The sequence below is a fragment of the Zootoca vivipara genome, chromosome 1 (assembly GCF_965207765.1).
Source record: "Zootoca vivipara chromosome 1, rZooViv2.hap1.1, whole genome shotgun sequence".
Taxonomy (NCBI): domain Eukaryota; kingdom Metazoa; phylum Chordata; class Lepidosauria; order Squamata; family Lacertidae; genus Zootoca; species Zootoca vivipara.
The window spans coordinates 91,723,796-91,741,993 of record NC_142582.1 but is presented as its reverse complement, the minus strand read 5'-3'; the positions used below and the strand labels follow the sequence as shown (position 1 = coordinate 91,741,993).

The 18,198-nt window shown below is 46.8% G+C and overlaps 2 protein-coding genes across 3 annotated transcripts in view; one reads left to right on the top strand and one right to left on the bottom strand.

Moving 5' to 3' along the window:
- Positions 1-18,198, top strand: part of LOC132591998 (uncharacterized) — a 452,388-nt gene that overhangs the window by 355,040 nt on the left and 79,150 nt on the right. The window lies entirely within an intron of this gene.
- Positions 1-18,198, bottom strand: part of LOC118083572 (cytosolic phospholipase A2 epsilon) — a 49,931-nt gene that overhangs the window by 23,058 nt on the left and 8,675 nt on the right. Inside the window, exons 3-7 of one of the 2 annotated variants that reach the window (XM_035112085.3) lie at positions 16,725-16,800; positions 5,266-5,402; positions 2,948-3,079; positions 2,306-2,346; positions 471-513 (exon numbers count right to left, since the gene is read on the bottom strand). In XM_035112085.3, coding sequence (XP_034967976.3) covers positions 471-513; positions 2,306-2,346; positions 2,948-3,079; positions 5,266-5,402; positions 16,725-16,800 — 429 coding nt within the window. The remainder of the gene's footprint in view (positions 1-470; positions 514-2,305; positions 2,347-2,947; positions 3,080-5,265; positions 5,403-16,724; positions 16,801-18,198) is intronic. The other variant, XM_035112095.3, reaches the window with a different exon arrangement.

Here is an 18,198-nt window from a genome sequence, read left to right as displayed (position 1 = left end):
CTAAAGAAGGCTGGCAAGCTGAAATGTATTTGGCATTGGCATTCCAGAAAATCTGACAGATGAACATTAGGAAGATCATATATTAGCATTTTAGTTATCTAAAGAGTAGCATTTAAGAAGCATAAGCACAACCCATGAACTGTATAGAGAGGGTTTCATTATATCCATATTATTGTATGGTTCTCCATATATTGTGGAAATGTTATTTTGACATATGGTATCTTTATGGATTTATCTGCTTTAGTTATTGTGTTACAGAGTTCTTATATTTGCTATTCAGTTTTCTGGAATTTTGTATCCCCCCTCTATCTTTTTTACTGAAAGATTCAGCTCCATTCTTAGGTCGTAAAATTGAACACATTTGAGGCTGGTGTAGCAGATCACTCTCAGCAGTTGAGCTAGGAGCCAATAGTTCCGTAGATCACACAGGTATTTATCAGCATTGATAAATTGCAGAAATAAAAAATTACCACTAGAACGCCATTCGTTATGATGGTTTCAGCTGGGCCAGGCCTAGGAAACAAATATAAGCATATAGGTACTTTCAAATGATAAAATATTACACCTGCAGGGCAAACAAAAGTTTCTTTCCAGTCTGATCCTAAATAATGGGCTCCCTTCAAAGAAAATGCAAGTTACCAACAGATCCATTTACCCTAGAGTTTCTAACACTGCTTTAGCTTCCATGAACCTAAATTGCAGCCCAATTATTACTTTTAAGTTGCAATATGGTTGCTGCTTCTTGAGGGCTCCAGCATACACTAGTCTGGTAAATGTAGGCATGAACACCAAGACCATACAGCATAGGTGGATGGCCGATACTTGTGCTGCTTCCCATCCAGGCTCCTTACATTGACAGGATCAAGCCCTTCCCATATAGCCATATGTCATGTCACATAAAGTCAATGATATCAAACAGTCAATTATAACTTTTCTGGAGATTTGATGTCTTAGAAATTTATTTTTTTATTAATAATGGAATTCTTAAAGGGTAATTTGTGTAGATCAGGCATCCCCAAACTTCGGCCCTCCAGATGTTTTGGACTACAATTCCCATCTTCCCTGACCACTGGTCCTGTTAGCTAGGGATCATGGGAGTTGTAGGCCAAAACATCTGGAGAGCCGCAGTTTGGGGATGCCTGTTGTAGATCAAGTGAATTCTGGCTTTGTGCCTGCGCAGATCACTCTTAACCAATCTGATGGTTGGTGCCGATCACCTCTTTGGGAGGGAGAGGGAAGTTCATTTGGATCCAGTATCCTTCAAGCAAGAGAATCTCCTACCATTTATTTATAGGAGATGGGAGTGAGGCATCCTTCCCCATGTGAGAAAGAGTGGGGGTGGGAACGAAGGGAACATTTGCAAGCAATATTCATGTTGGTGATGATGATGTGAGTAAAAAATGAAACCTTCTAGAGATAACCATGTTTTCAACCAAACAGTTTTGCTCGGTTTGCTCACCAAATTTTCATTTTTTATTTAACTAATTCAGCAGCATTGTATACAATTATATTCCACCTTTCTTCCATCACAGAACTCAAGGGGACATGTATCAGATTCTCAGGTAACGCTGACCAGACCCAAAGCATCTTAACTTCAGTAAGGTCATTCTATAGCAGGCTTCCTCAACCTCAGCCCTCCAGATGTTTTTGGCCTACAACTCCCATGATCCCTAGCTAGCAGGACCAGTGGTCAGGGATGATGGGAATTGTAGTCTCAAAATATTAGGAGGGCCGAGGTTGAGGAAGCCTGTTCTATAGTATGCTTTTGAGTTAATACATAGAACTCTTTTGTCCTAACATTTCTCAACAAGATTGTTTGTTTGTTTGTTTGTTTGTTTGATTGATTGATTGATTGTCTTTGGAATCCAAACAAAATTTAAAATCAAAATGGGGAACATTGAAATGCAGCAGAAAAACAAATTTTCAGATTCAAAAATTGAGTCTGGCTACATTCTGAATTTGCGTAGCTCTCTTTCGGCTCTATAACTGCCTGTATATTTGTAAAAACAAAATAAAAAAATCCTTCCAGTAGCACCTTAGAGACCAACTGATGGTCTCTAAGGTGCTACTGGAAGGATTTTTTTTTAAAAAAATTTTTTGACTACGTCAGACCAACCCGGCTACCTACCTGTATATTTGTATATTAACATCAGGAATTCTGATGCTCCTTATTAATTTACCTTTTCCTTGATTCTGCACCTGATAACTATATTTATTAATTTATTTGAAATAAATGCACATTTCATTTTTATTTTGTTCTAAAAGTGAAAGCAATGTAGAAAATTTAAGCGTTTGAAATACTTACGCAGGTTCCACGAAAAATTCAATTTCCAGCTCTTCTTGTCTCTATTCCCAAGAAGAAGAAAAATGAAAAAAATGAAAGGGTTGCACACAATTCCCTTCTTTCTGAAATTAAAATTTTACATTGCAGAGTTGCTGGGGGACACACATAGGAACATAGGGTGCTGCCTTATAGTAAGTCAGACCATTGGCTCATCCAGCTCAATACTGGCTACACTGAGATTTGCTGCCTCACAGAGAATCCCTTAATCCTTTGTTCTTCTTAATGGCTCATCACCCAAGCCTATCACCTCAACACAGAAATATTAGCCTAGCTTAATAAGCTTTTGCTTCTTGCTGATTCCAGGGGAGTAAAAGTGTCTAGCACACGGCCTAAAACACATGGGTCTGGCTTAATACACACAGTCTAGCACAAAGTCTTAACACTCCAAGCATTGATTAAAATCGAACACTAGCTTGATCCAGACATGGTGATGGTGATGGTGATGATAATATATATACTCCATCCCTCTGGCTGTGTTTTCCCATCCACTCTGAGCAGCTTACAACACATTAAAAAACATAGTAAAACATTATAGAGGTCTAGTACCCACAAATTCACAACAGTATCTTGTTCTTACAAGCCAACTTGGTGTTCATATCTCACCTGTGGTTCAGGCTTAAAATACATGAGAACTCTTTCACCAAGTGGAAGCCGAGCAACATCAAAGGATATAGTGAAGAGGAGCTCATCTGGAGTGAAAAGATCTTCGTCAAAGACAGACATCTCTAACAAATTCTGTGAGAATCGGTTAAATATATTAGATGCTGGATATAATATGTGTCTATAAAAGCAGCCTTCATCTGCCCCACCTGCAAGAAAACATGTCTCTCCCGTATCATTCTGTACAGCCACATCAGGCACTATAACTACAATGGTAGGACTTCACCCCAAAGGTACAGTCTTCCATTGTCTCCCAAGACAGATGCCAACTATAAAAGCAGTGAGGTACTTGGAATTGTCTTCTAAGTCTGGAGTGGGAAACCTTTTTTCACTCCCAGGGTGTCATTCACTTCTGGGCAACCTCCCAAAGGTCACACACTAGTGATGGGCAGTGTCAGAGGCAACAGTGGACAAACCAATCGATGCAATATGTACTCTAGTTTCTCCACAAATTCCATCCTCCATTTAAGCAAGGAAGAAGCTTTATGGGCAGCAGTGTCCAGTTGTGTGGCAATGTAGATGAGACTTCATTGCTTCCCTGGCTTTTGAACACAGCAGACAACTGGAGATTACTGGAGGAGCAGGGGCAAGGGGCGAGAGAGCTCGGTGCTGTGCAGTGCAGCACAGCCAATTTGACACACTTAACCATTATTGTCAGGGACTAGACGTCGGAGGAATGGTGCACTTCCCGGAGAAGAGGGAGCCAATATAGATTTACAAGACTGGTTTGCTGAAGGTCATAGTTCAGAGGTTGCAGAGGGGAGAAGCTGGGAAATATTGGGAGAGGAGCAGGAGGAAGAAGAAGCATCAGGAGAGAGACAGCTGACAGACTCAGTGTCTTTAGAAAGCATGCTAGATCCCCCTTCTCCCAGGACCCAGCAGACATTGAGAGTAGGAGAACAGAAAGCTCAGAGGCAGAAAGTACAGATCAGTCGACGCAGGGATGGCATATAACAGGAGAGACAGAGGGGGTGGGGATTTTACTCATCACACTGCCATTAGCCAAGAGGCAACATCCTACATCTCTGTGAATATTGAATAAAATAAGGCCTTGCTAAGAGCTTCTTGTTTTTTTTCCATTACTGGCAGCCTGCCATGAGGGAGGAGGATTGGATTCCCTGAAGAGTGACAGTTATGCATCTGCACAGCGCTGAGTTCCCCGCACCTTGCCCCTCTCCCTCCAGTGATGCCTTGCACAAACACAATAGCAATCAGTAGGGTGCCATTGGTGGGGCTGCATTGCTCTTTCATCTTTCCAATGTCATGGCCTGCTGCCAGTACCAAGGGGGGGGGGGATGGCAAGACAACCAGGAGCTCAGCATGGTGTAGGCTGGGCAACAGAGCCAATTGGAGGCTGTCAATGTTGCATCCACACCATGCCAAGCTCCACTGCCACTGCCCCTCGCAGTCCTGGCAGCAACATGTGGTGTTGGGAAGACAGGAGAGCAATGCAGCCTTGCTTGCCCTGCCCTGCTGGTGGATACTGCCCATCCACACATATGCAGATGTCTTGCAATCAAAAACAGGCAAAGGATCGTGTATACAGTGGTACCTTGGTTTACGAACTTAATCCATTCCAGAAGTCCGTTCTTAAACCAAAGCGTTCTTAAACCAAGGTGTGCTTTCCCATAGCAGCAGGGGATTCAATTTACAAGTGGAACACACTCAACAGGAAGCGAAACATGTTCTGCTTCCAAGGCAAAGTTCACAAACCAAAACACCTACTTCCGGGTTTGCAGCGTTCTTAATCCAAGTTGTTCATAAACTAAGCTGCTCTTAAACCAAGGTACCACTGTATTGGGGACGCGGGTGGCACTGTGGGTTAAACCACAGAGCCTAAGGCTTGCTGATCAAAAGGTCGGCAGTTCGAGTCCCCGCGATGGGGTGAGCTCCCGTTGCTCGGTCCCAGCTCCAGCCAACCTAACAGTTCGAAAGCACGTCAAAATGCAAGTACATAAAGAGGTACCACTACAGCGGGAAGGTAAACGGTGTTTCCGTGTGCTGCTCTGGTTCGCCAGAAGCGGCTTTGTCATGCTGGCCACATGACCTGGAAGCTGTATGCCGACTCCCTCGGCCAATAATGCTAGATGAGTGCCGCAACCCCAGAGTCGGTCACGACTGGACCTAATGGTCAGGGGTCCCTTTACCTTTTACTACCGTATTAGGAGCAGGAGAAGAATGCACATGTGACAGTATTATCTTGTTGAAAAAGACAGCTCAGAGCAGTGCACAACTGAAAGGGGAATAGCTCAATTTCTCACCTTGACTTGGTTTTGAATCCTATAGTAAAACGTTTCATTCCAAACGGGGTTCTTGCTATTATTCACAGTTTTGGTCCGCGTTTTTTCACATGAAGACGTAGGTAACCAGAGGGTCACGTAACAATCAGACTGGCTTACTGTGTAGAAGAAGAATAGCATAATAAGTCGTTTGTTGTCCCTTTCAATGCACTTTGATCTGGAGCCATTAGCACAGGAATCTGTTTCCTCTGACAAGTTCCCATTTCTTCATTCCGAGCTGCAAAGCTTGCATTTTGTCCATATCCTCACTGCATGGTAGTAACTCAGAAGTGACAGAGAAAAAGGCTTTGGTTGAAACTCCTTTCCAATATTTGCCCAAACATGGTTTGGAGATCAGGGCGAATTCACCTTAAATGGTTTTGCTAAGGTGAGATCACTTTGGCACACATCTCAAACCCCACTCCTTGTCATTGAATGAAACAATTTTCTAATTATGTTGCCGAAACTCATAACTGCCTAGTTCAGAACACAAATTTGTGGGCTTGTTAGATATAATATGAATTGAACTGCAAACAGCTACCACAATTTAAATAAATCTCTACACTGTGACCAATTGATGTACATTATTCCTTTTTCATTGGCCTTGACAATAAGAAAGCGTTACATTTTACAGTGTGCAGTACTGGTTTATGTTGTTGGATGGGTAATTCAAATAGAGGCAACACTGGCTATATGTGGATGTCGTGGTAAACCATGGTTTCAGATTGGCTTGCTTCAAACAACATTATGATGTTTCAGATTCATTTACATCAACCACAGTGTCAGAGGCCCTGGTATGGCTACTCTAGAGTAACGACTCCAGCATGGTCTTTTAAGGCTTTTATTAAGTGCTGATTATTTACAGTGTTCAGAGCAATAAAAATGCATCCTTAAGGTGAGGTGTCAGAACTCCCGAATGGCGATTGGCGCGTTTTCTTCCAGCACCACAACTTTGGCAGACCCAACCTCTTCCCCCTACGTTTGCGTCGCAATTCGGGAGTTGGGGGGATTGGCCTCCCCCCCGTGCGTCCAACTTCCTGTCCCACCTGAGGCATGGGCTCCACAACCCTGCCTGAGCCTCGGACACCACTTCCTGACTCTCCGCTGGAGGCAGAGCTCTCCTTACTCTCTCCAGCGCTTGGTGATGGGCTGGAACTTAAGATGGGAGGGACTTCCCTGTATCCCTCGTCCCTCACATCCACCCCCCTCCCAGGCTCCTCTCTCCCCCTCCCTAGTGGCTCTCTGCTTGCTGGGGACGAGTGAAATCCCAAGAAGTCAGTGGCATCCGAGCCTGTGGGTGTGAAAATTTCCCCCCAATCCTGCGATCTCTCTCCTTCCCCCTGAGAAGACGGAAATCCCAAGAAGTCAGTGGCATCAGAGCTGGTGGGAGTAAAAATGTTCTGCCAGTCCTCTCCTGCCTCTGACGTCGTCGACCTCGGTGAAACCCACACCTCTTCTTCCGTGTCCTCAAATTCCGCTTCCCATCTCCATGGGGAGCTGCTGCCTGCTATCCCTTCCTCCTGCTCCTCCCCCTCTCCCTCCCTTTCCATGTGCCAGGGCTTGGGCCTGTGGGGGAACAGGGCGTGGAACTCTTCCACTAAAAATTCCTCAGGTACTTCCGTGGCCGGTATCCACTCATTGTGGGATGGCGGAGTATCCTCCCATGCTATTAGGTACTCCAGCCCTCTCACCCCTCTCCTTGAGTCTAAAATCTCAGTTGCCTCATTGAGCTGTCGGGCGTTTCCCGTCTCCCCCCCTCCCTCTGGAGGTTGATCGCTGTCCCTGAACCTGGTACTTTCCCTGTACGGCGACAGCAGTGATCTATGAAACACTGGGTGCACTCTCATGTCCTCCGGCAGTGCTAGCCTGAAGGCTACCGGGTTGACCTGTTGCGTGACCGTGAAGGGGCCCAGCCTCCTGGGTGCTAACTTTTTGCATCGCCCCCTGGTGGGAAGACCTTCCGAGGATAACCAAACCTTGTCCCCCACCCTGATGACCTCTCCCGGCCGCCTGTGGCGATCTGCCCCCTTCTTGTACGCTTCCTTGGCCCTCTCCAAGTGTTCTCTGAGCTGCTGGTGCACCGTCTCCAGGTCCTCTGCCCAATCCTCTGCCTGTGGGCCCTCTTCCTCCTCCTCCCCCTCCCTCTCCGGGAAAGATCTGAGGTCGCGCCCGTAGTTGGCCTTAAAGGGCGACACCCCTGTGGAGACGTGCACCGCATTGTTGTAGGCAAATTCTGCTAGTGGCAGGCGATCCACCCAGTCCGTTTGCCTCTGGCTGACGTAACATCTCAGGTACTGCTGCAGAATGGCGTTGACCCGCTCCGCCTGTCCATTGGTCTGCGGGTGCCGAGCCGTCGACAAGCTGACCTCCACCTGCAGGAGGTTCATTAGCCGTCGCCAGAACCTGGAAACAAATTGGCGGCCACGATCCGAAATAACTCTTAAAGGCAATCCATGCAGTCGGAATACGTGGTCCACAAACAGTTTGGCCGTCTCTTCTGCCGAGACCGCCCTGGCACACGGTATAAAGTGGCACATTTTGGACATGAGGTCCACCACCACCAACACTGCGGTCTTGCCCCTGGACGACGGCAGGTCTGTGATGAAGTCCATGGACACTACTTCCCACGGCCTGTGCGGTGTGGCTAATGGCTCCAGCAAACCTGCTGGTGGCGCTCTGACCACCTTTGCTCGCTGGCAGGTGTCACATCCCCTGACATAATCCCGAACATCCTCCCGCACCCCTGGCCACCAGAAGTGTCTCATGACTAGGTGAGTGGTTTTGTCCCTTCCGAAATGACCCGCCGTTGGGTTGTCGTGCATCTGCTTGAGAACCTTACCTCTCAGCTGTTTGGTTGGGAGGTACAGGGCTCCCCTGTAAAAAAGCAAACCCCTCCTTTCCTCAAAGTCTTTGGCCTGCTCCCTCCCCCCTCTCAGGTCTCTGAAGATGCGGGTGGCAAATTCATCCGCTGCCGTCAGTGCTGTGAGTTCTGCCTCGCTCACCACTGCTGCACCGCATGACCATGCAGATGGGGGGAAAACGTGCCTGGGTGCTGGTGGCAACTCCTCCTCCATATACTCTGGCTTGCGGGAGAGGGCATCCGCCCTGACGTTCTGCTCCCCCGGGATGTAGTGGATGGAGAAGTTGAAGTTCGAGAAGAACTCTGCCCACCGTATCTGCCGCTGGTTGAGCACCCTGGCCGTTCTCCAGAACTCCAGGTTCTTGTGGTCTGTGCACACCTGGATGGGGTGCTTGGCGCCCACCAGGAAGTGTCGCCAGTGCTGGAATGCAGCGTGGATCGCGAGAAGTTCCCTATCAAACACTGTGTAGTTGCGTTCAGGCTGGGTCAGCTTCCTGGAGAAGAAGGTACAGGGTCTCCACTCTCTGTTGGCGTCCAGTTGCAACAGAATCGCTCCCACAGCTTTATCAGAAGCATCTGTCTCCAGGCGTAGGGGCGCATCCTGCACCACGTGGAACAGGTGCTGGTCTGAAGCGAATACCCTCTTGAGGCTTTCGAACGCTGCTTGTGCCTCTGGTGTCCACCTGAACTTCTGCTTGCCTCTCAGGCAGTCGGTGATGGGAGCCGTGACACGAGAGAAGTTCTTGATGAACTTCCTGTAGAAGTTAGCGAAGCCTAGTAGGCGTTGGGCATCTTTGCGCGTCCTGGGGCTGTGCCAGTCCAGGATGGTCTGCACCTTGTCCTTGTCCATCGCCAGCCCCTTGTCTGACAGCTTGTAGCCCAGGAAGTCCACCTCCTTGGTGTGAAACTTGCACTTCTCCAGCTTCACATACAGGTGGTTGTCCTTCAGGCGCTGCAACACCTCCCTGACATCCTTCACATGCTGCACTGGGTCATTGGAATAGATAAGGATGTCATCCAGAAAGACCAAGCAGTTCTTGAAGAGGAGGGACCCCAGGACGTGGTGCATGAAGGCCTGGAAGCAGGCTGAGCCCCCTTGCAACCCGAAGGGCATCACCAGATATTCAAAAGAGCCCAGAGGCATGAACATCGTGGTTTTCCATTCATCGCCCTCCCAGATCCTGATCAAGTTGTACGCCCCTCTTAGGTCTAGCTTGGTGAAAATCTTGCCCCTGCGTGCCGCTGTCAGAAGATCATCCACTCTGGGCATGGGGAAAGCCACTGGCTCTGTCACTGAATTCAGCCGTCTAAAATCCACCACCAGACGGCGCTGTTGCGTGTCTTTCTTGTCCACCCAGAAGACCGGGCTGCCCCCTGCTGCCTTGCTTTCTCTGATGAACCCCCGCTTGAGGTTCTTGTCGATGAAAGCGCGCAGATCCTCCAGTTCCTGGTCTGACATGGCGTACAGCTTGGCTGGGGGTATCGTTGCCCCAGGCACCAGGTTGATCTGGCAGTCAAAAGGCCTGTGTGGAGGTAGGTGGTCGGACTCCGCTTCGCTGAAGACCTCCTGCAGGTCCCAGTACGGCTTGGGTATCGCCTCACCCCCTTTGACGTGCATGGTGGCCACCGTGGCTATCGGAGGCCCCTCCCCTGGTTGGTGCTGCATGCAATGTTCCAGACAAAAGTCCGACCCAAACGTGATGCATCTCTGGTGCCAACTTATGGAGGGGTCGTGGCGCGCCAGCCAGCTCATTCCCAAAACGATGGGGGGGTCTGAGATGGTCGTGACGTTGAAAGCCAGTGTCTCTGAGTGCCTTCCCACTGTCATTCTCATGGGGGGGGTTTGATGAGTGATGGCCCCTCCCAGCAACTCTCTGCCATCAATGGTGGCCACATGCAGGGGAAAATCCAGCTGCAGAAGTTGGATCTGGTGCTCTTCTGCAAAGTTTCTCGAGAAGAAGTTGGCTGAGGCACCACTGTCAATTAAGGCGAGGACTGTCAGGGGATAGCCATTTGGGAGCGTCAGCGTGACTTCTAGAACCACTCCTGCTCTGGGAGGGGTGGGCTGGCTCTGCTCCTCTCTGTGCGGGTGGGCGGGCTGGGGCTGTTCACTGCTGACTGTGCCTGGCTGCTGCCCCTTGTCTCCTGCAGCCAGGCTGTCTCGTTTCCCTGCTGTGGTGCTACGTCAGTGGGGGGAGGTACAACCGTTCCCGCCTTTCCTTGCCACTCTCTGCGATGAGGGCAGTCTCTGACGCGATGCCGGGGTGAGTTGCAGAGAAAGCAATTCCCGCCTCTTCCCTCCTTGCGTCTTGGCGCCGCCGGGGTTTGAAAAGCCCGCGCGCGCGCTCCCCCGATCTCCATCGGTTCTGGCTCTGGGCTTGGTCTGGGCGGGTCTGGGGGCGGTCCCTGGGGTGGGGTTTGGTGATGTGGTCTGTCCTGAGAGCGTGGGAACCAAGGCTTTGCTGCGCGCGTCGCTTGTTTGTCATACCATCTGGATTCCTGTCTCACCCCCACCGCTAGCGCCGCTTTGCTGAGCTGATCCATAGTCTGCGGTCTAGGACCTCTTGCCAGCTCATCCTTAACGTCTGCATGCAAACCCAGGTAGAAGGCTGATTTCACTGGCTCACTGTTCAGATCCCACCCCAGTTTGTGCACCAGCATGGTGAATTTCGCCCAGTAGTCCCTAACTGTCGATTTTCCTTGTGTTAGGTCATGAAGCTCCTGTTTAGTGGCCTCCATTTCACTGTCGCTAGCGTACATTAATTTTAAAGCTTCTAGAAATAAAGTTGCGTTCTTCATGCAAGGATTTTTTTGCGCGATGAGCGGTCTTACCCATTCCCGGGCGGCCCCCGTCAAATGCTCTATGATAAAGTAGACTCTGTGCGCGTCATCTGGGAATTCTGCTGCATGCAATTCCAGCGCATAATTTATTTCTGTCTCGAATCCGAGGTACTCCCTCGGGTCTCCGCTGAACTTGGTGACTAGGCTCTGTCCCCTTCTCACTTGGACTAGCTGCGGCTGGGGTGCCCCCCCACCCCTAGCGGCTTTCTCCTCTTCCAACTTTTTCTGCAGGTCTAATACCATCACCCTTAGCTGTTTCTCAGTCTCCTCTTTTGTCCTCACCTGGTCCACCAGCTTGTTCAGCTCCTCCTGCGCCCCTCGCGCTTCCTCCTGAGCGGCATGCAATTGCTGCTGTGCGTGCGCTGTGAGGTTCTGTAGCTCCTGCTTCGCTGCTTCGGCCTCCAGCCTCCAATGCTCAGCCTCTTGAGCGCTCATCGCTGCACTCCAAAGTAGCCAAAAAAAGATTCGGGAGTTGCTGTCAGAGGCCCTGGTATGGCTACTCTAGAGTAACGACTCCAGCATGGTCTTTTAAGGCTTTTATTAAGTGCTGATTATTTACAGTGTTCAGAGCAATAAAAATGCATCCTTAAGGTGAGGTGTCAGAACTCCCGAATGGCGATTGGCGCGTTTTCTTCCAGCACCACAACTTTGGCAGACCCAACCTCTTCCCCCTACGTTTGCGTCGCAATTCGGGAGTTGGGGGGATTGGCCTCCCCCCCGTGCGTCCAACTTCCTGTCCCACCTGAGGCATGGGCTCCACAACCCTGCCTGAGCCTCGGACACCACTTCCTGACTCTCCGCTGGAGGCAGAGCTCTCCTTACTCTCTCCAGCGCTTGGTGATGGGCTGGAACTTAAGATGGGAGGGACTTCCCTGTATCCCTCGTCCCTCACACACAGTTTGTTGATTTGCAAATTAAAGGACAAACCGTGGTTAAAGAGAAACAGAAACAAACGCTTCCAGACTTCTCCTTACAGCAATACTGAAGAAGACATGAGACAGAAGGACCACACAAGGCTCATTGCATCTCATCTCAGTTCATTTATGGCATGCTACAATATGATAATGTGGCCACATTATATAAAGCAATGTAGGAAGCTTTATGACAGTGTTGTTGTATCCACCCTAACATCAATGCCAAGTTACTTAAACCACAATCACAGAGACATGAAGCATTAATTTGGGAACACCCAAAACAAAAAGGTATGCAAATAAACCAACTGTAACTCCTGTTTATATGACCATTTCCAATATATTGACAAATACAGTCATACCTCAGGTTACAGATGCTTCAGGTTGTGCATTTTTGGGTTGCGCACCGCACCAAACCCAGAAGTATCGGAACGGGTTACTTCCAGGTTTGGACAATCGCACATGCATGGAAGCAATAAATCGCACTTTGCAGAATCGCCAAATCGCAACCCACACGTGCGCAGATGTGGCGCTGCGGGTTGCAAAAGCTGCAGGTTGCAAACGTGCCTCCTGCACAGACCACATTCGCAACCCGAGCGTCCACTGTACATTTGTTGCAAATCTATTCAGAAGTTCCTAAACTGTATTTATGTGGGTGGCAGGGGATGCATGTCAGCCTTTCGTATGGGAAAGTCTGAAGACAGTTGTAAGTAGGGATGTGAGAGAATTTTAATGAAAACAAACATTGGAAAACAGACTGCATATTTGTTTGCTAATTTCCCCCTGTCCAGAACAGAAATAAATCCTACAGATACAATTGATATTTGCAGCTGCTGTTGTTTTCAGTCCACAAATGTAATTGGTTACAACCCCTTCCAATTTGCATTGTGTTTCCTTTCTGCTGAAATGAATGGGGTGGAATAACATCCAACACACATTTAAAGCATTTGACTTCCCCCAAAGAATCCTGGGAAATGTAGCTTCCACTTCACAGAGCTATAGTTCCCAGTACCCTTAACAAACTATAGTGTGGATGATTTTGCCACAGAGGACAGTGAGACAAATAACAGAAGACAAGCTGCAGCAGAACGGAAAACAGCGCTGCAAGTTGCAAATACATGATGGAATGGGGAGAAATGCCTTGTAACATCCATAGCTGTAAGCACTTCTGGCTGAACATCTTGTGGTTGCTCCTGTAATCAGGAGCCTTGCAAAATCTCCTTACTGTGGGGAGGAGCAAAACTGTAGTGAGCCAAACACACCTATAATTCCTATTAAGACCTTCCATGGGAAGGGGGGTGGAGAGAGAGAGAGAGCAGAGCTGGGATGCCTCTTCTTATGCATGCAATTTAAGAATTGCTGAATGTGACTTTCGTAATGTTCTCTAGCTGGAACATTATTTCTATCGCCAGTCCACAAATAGCAAACTATGTTCACTGGTATTTAACATGTGATTGTAGGCGTCATCAAGCCAGCAAATATGCTTTTGTGATATCCCAATCCACCTGTGCAACCTGTTTGTACAACCTTTTTTTATTTGTGGTTATTTCATGCTGTCCTATGCACATTGTTCCCTGTGAACTACTATTTTATTTCAGAAACCTAAAGTAAATTATGAAGACAGCAGCAATGTTCAGATGCCTGCCTAACACATGAAAAGTTATGCTGGGGGTGGGGACGGAATTCACATACAAGGCCCACCATCTCCGATGTATTGTGACACTAACTGCTCTTTGGATCTTTGCACAATTAGCTCAAATGTCTGAAGAGGGTTTTTCAATATGTTTGAATGAATTTGCTTGGAAATTCTCCTTCTTAAGCCAGGGTTCTCACTTGTGTGTCGTTAAGCACATTCAACTCAAAACTGAGTGCTCACTAATGGTCCCTCCTCATCCTTGGAAAAAAGTGACAAGCGGAGTGCCACAGGGTTCTGTCCTGGGCCTGCTGTTGTTTAACATCTTTATAATCAACATGGACAAAGGAATTGAGAGGATGTATATCAAATTTGCAGGTGACATCAAACTGGGAGGGGTAGCTAATGTTGCAGAAGACGGAACCGGAAGATTGGAGAACGGGGCCCAAACTAACAAAATGAAGTTCAAAAGGGACAAATGTATGGTTCTAGATTTAGGCAGGAAGAACCAGCTGCACAAATATAAAATGGGGGATACCTGACTTGCCAGTAATACATGTGAAAAGGACCTGGGGGTCTTAGTACACTACAAGCTTAACATGAGTCAACAGTGTGATGCAGTAGCAGCATCAAAACAAAGACACACACACACACAAAACACACACACACACACACACACACACACACACAAAAACCCCAATGTTATCCTAGGCTGCACCAGCAGAATGGCCCAATAAAAGGAATAGCACTGTTCTATTCTGCTTTGGTCAGACCACACCTGGAGTATTGTATCCAGTTCTGGGTGCCACAATTTAAGAAGGATTTTGACAAGCTGGAACATGCGCAGAGGACGTCAACCAAAATGATCAAGGGTCTGGAAATCAAACCTTAGGAGGAGTGGTTGAAGGAGCTGGGTATGTTTAGCATGGAAAAGAGGGCACTGAGAGGAGATATGATAGATCTCTTCAAATATCTCAAGGGCTGTCACATGGAAGAGGGAACAAGCTTGCTTTCTCCTGCTCTGGAGGGTAGGAGTCAAACCAATGGCTTCAAGAAAGGAGATTCCAAGTAAACATCAGGAAGAACTTTCTGTCAGTAAGAGCTGTTTGACAGTGGAACAGTCTCCCACAGGAGGTTGTGGACTCTCCTTCCTTGGAGGTTTGTAAGCAGAGGTTGGATGGTCATTCACCATGCAGAAGATTTCTGCATAGCAGGGAGTTGGGCTAGATGATTATCAGGGTCCCTTCCAACTCCACATTCTATGGAGCAGCATTGAACTAAATTATTCTACATGGACATTGCCCTCATGCAAGTGATGTCACATTTATAAACTGGTACTCCATACATAGAGTCCTCCTTTTGGCATCAGTGGCTCCCAGGGACATGCAGAACTGCATTGAATACCTTTGCTTAAAACGCTGGTAAGGATAGATGGATCTGCCAATATCTGTTATTCCAGTTTCTCATTCTCCCAATCCTAAAATCTGATCTCCCCATTTTTGCTGCAATTTGCAGTTTTTAAAAAGATGCTCAGGAAAATTATTTAGCATTTTAGTGTGAATTTCTCCTAATAAACATGTTTTTGTACACAGTTTTGACTAATGTAAGCATTTTGGGAAGCAATTTCTACTAATATAATGTTGTTTTGTCTGCCATTTTTACTAATATATTCATTTCTATGCACATCCCCCCTACTATAGGTGTTTTTGTAAACATCATTTGACTGGAGACCCACGTTGCAAAATTCAGATACTGTATCTTTTTTGCTCCATAAGACAAACCTAGTTTTTAGAGGAGGAAAGGGGAAAAGTCTTCTTTTTTGGGGGATCAGCTCACAGTTGTGCAGCTTCTTGTGCAAAGGGAGAAAGCTCCATTTTTTGAGGATCAGCTCAAAGTTGTGCAGCTTCTTTTGCAAATGGGAAAAGCCCGGTTTTGGGGCGGATCAGCTCGCAGTTGTGCAGCTTCTTTTGCAAAGGGGGAAAGTGCCATTATTTTGAGAATCAGCTCAAAGTTGTTGAGCTTACTTTGCAAAGGGGAAAAAATCCTGTTTTTATGGGGTTCAGCTCACAGTTCTGCAGCTTCTTTAGGAAAGGAAAGGGAGCTGTTTCTACAGTTTCCAGTCAGATAATCTAATCAGCCAGTCACATGTCGCTGGGGAAACAAACAGCCTCCATCTGCAGAACATTCAACAGTGGAGGCCTGGGCAAGGGGGCGGGGCAGTAAGGGAGCTAGCGTCCCTTATCTCCCTCCCTGATCTCTTGCAATCAGCTGCTGAGTGGCTTCCTTTCAACACCCTCTTTCCCTCTTGTTAGCTTTTAGCTCTTTCTAAAAAAGAAAAGAAAAAGCATGATCTGTCTTTCGCCCCTGGGCAATTTGGCTCCAGGGACCATGCATTTGCTCCACAACACACAGACATTTCCTCTTACTTTTTAGGAGGAAAAAAGTGTGTCTTATGGAGCGAAAAATACGGTAAGTGTGATTTTTGAAGGCTGTTTGATGAATTCAGTTTTAAATATGAATGGCATTGCATTTCTTCCCCATCCTTAGACTGGAGAGCTGTTGCCAGTCAGAGTAGATAATACTGGCCTGGACATGACCTGATATAAGGCAGATTCCTAAGCTCCCCAAGGAAAAGTGATTGTGAGAATATCTGAGGGCTCCTTCTCCTTTACTCAGGAACCTCACAGTATCTCCTCCATATATTAAAGAGACAAATTTGGTGGACATTTCAAATAAACTAAAATGCTACTCAAATGCCTTTAGCATCACCATGTGGGATCAACCTGTTTGTGATTAATGGTGCAATCCTATGCATGCCAGCTCAGAAATAAGCCCCATTAAATTCAATGGGATTTACTCCTAGGTAAATGTGTAGAGGTTGCAGCCTAAGCCAAAACGATCCCTACCATTCTGCTCTCCCCCCTCTTCCTTCTTTTCACCAGATTTTTTGCGAGGCTAACCAGTTTGTTCTCCCTTTCTCCTTTCCACCCACAAACAGTGCAAATACTGTATTTACCGATATCTTACCCAACTTAAGAGTTTATGAGCAAGCCATACTTGGGCACTGATATAAATACAGTTTCCTATGCAGTCTTGTCAGCTATGAAATCCTGCAGCGCATATGAAGCTAGTAGCTAGATATCAAGAGTGAGTGAGCTTTAAAAACAATGTGAAACAGGAAGGGAAGAACACTCACAGACATCAGCTTGGCGGAGATTTCTCATTCTTATGACTCTTACAGTAAGCAAGTTGCAAGGAAATTCTTCCAGCTGCTGAAAAACAGCAAAACAAAAGAAAGGATGAATATTAAATTGTGTTCGGATAATCAAGCACCTAGCAGAGCAGCAAGCTAACCAATGGTTAATAAATCTGCAAAACAACATACAAGTAATTGTCCAGGCCAGGGGTAGTCAACCTTTTTATACCTACCCCCCACTAATGCATCTTTCTTGATGGCAAAATTTCCTTACTGCCCATCGGTGCTCAATGGAAGGAGGATTCAGCTTGTGCCGTAGAACCCCCTACTGCCCACCTAGAATACTGAAACGCCCACTAGTGGGTGGTAGGGACCAGGTTGAAAACCCCTGGTCTAGGCTAAAGCATGAAGCACACATTCTCCATGTCCTTGGCGTGTTCAGATCACCAAGTGGCATCAATTTTCAATAGCAAATAATAATGAAAACTCTGAAAGATGGAATTAACCACCATTACTCCCAGGTTATTCGCTGATTTCCAAATAGCAAATTCTGTTTCGACCACTTTCTTCCATTATAACTGAACAAACACCATTTGCCCCTAAAGCAAATACATGAGGAGGAGGAGGAGGAGGAGGAGGAGGAGGAGGAGGAGGAGGAGGAGAAGAAGAAGAAGAAGAAGAAGAAGAAGAAGAAGAAGAAGAAGAAGAAGAAGAAGAAGAAGAAGAAGAAGAATGAATTCAGCATTATGGAAGTATCTTTTCTTTTGGGTGAAATCACCCTAAATTAATTTTAATACCCCACAGTTTTGTTTTGGTTTTTTTTGTTTGTTTCACTTTTAAATAACACCCTACACTGATGCTTCAAGCAACTGGACAATTGAAGGATGCCTGCTTCTGCTGACATTTATTCCCTGTCTTCTGCTCTCAGAGGTTTAGGGACATTCTTTGGCCAGTTGATATCAGGGCGCATCTTATGAAGAGTCATGCAATTCCTTTATCTTTCCTGTTCACTCTAAATGTCACATGGAATTCAGCTGGAAGCTATGACATAATTTCTCATGTGATATTACTCTTTTTAAATTAATGCCAAAAAGAAGGTGCCTCCTACACCCTTAATGTGTTTTTTAAAAATGCTGCATATATCCAGCCGTCCTAGATATGAAATGGCATTCATCATTTCCTGAAGGAAAGGTGTTTGATCATAATCCTCGTCATCAGAACTAAGAATTCCCAAGCACTTTTCCTAACTGTTCTTTCCTGTGGGTGGGGTTCTGAGTGAAGTTAATGGGCAGGTTGCTACTGACATAATTGTTATTTATCACTTATATAGCACTTCAAATGGGAGAGGTCTCTATCTGGTTTGTCTTCATAATATCTCTATGAGCTGGGCCACTAATCTTCTACATATGAGGAATTGCAGTTGAAAGACAATACTTTGCCCATGTCTAATCTCTTCCACCTATGGCTCATCCGG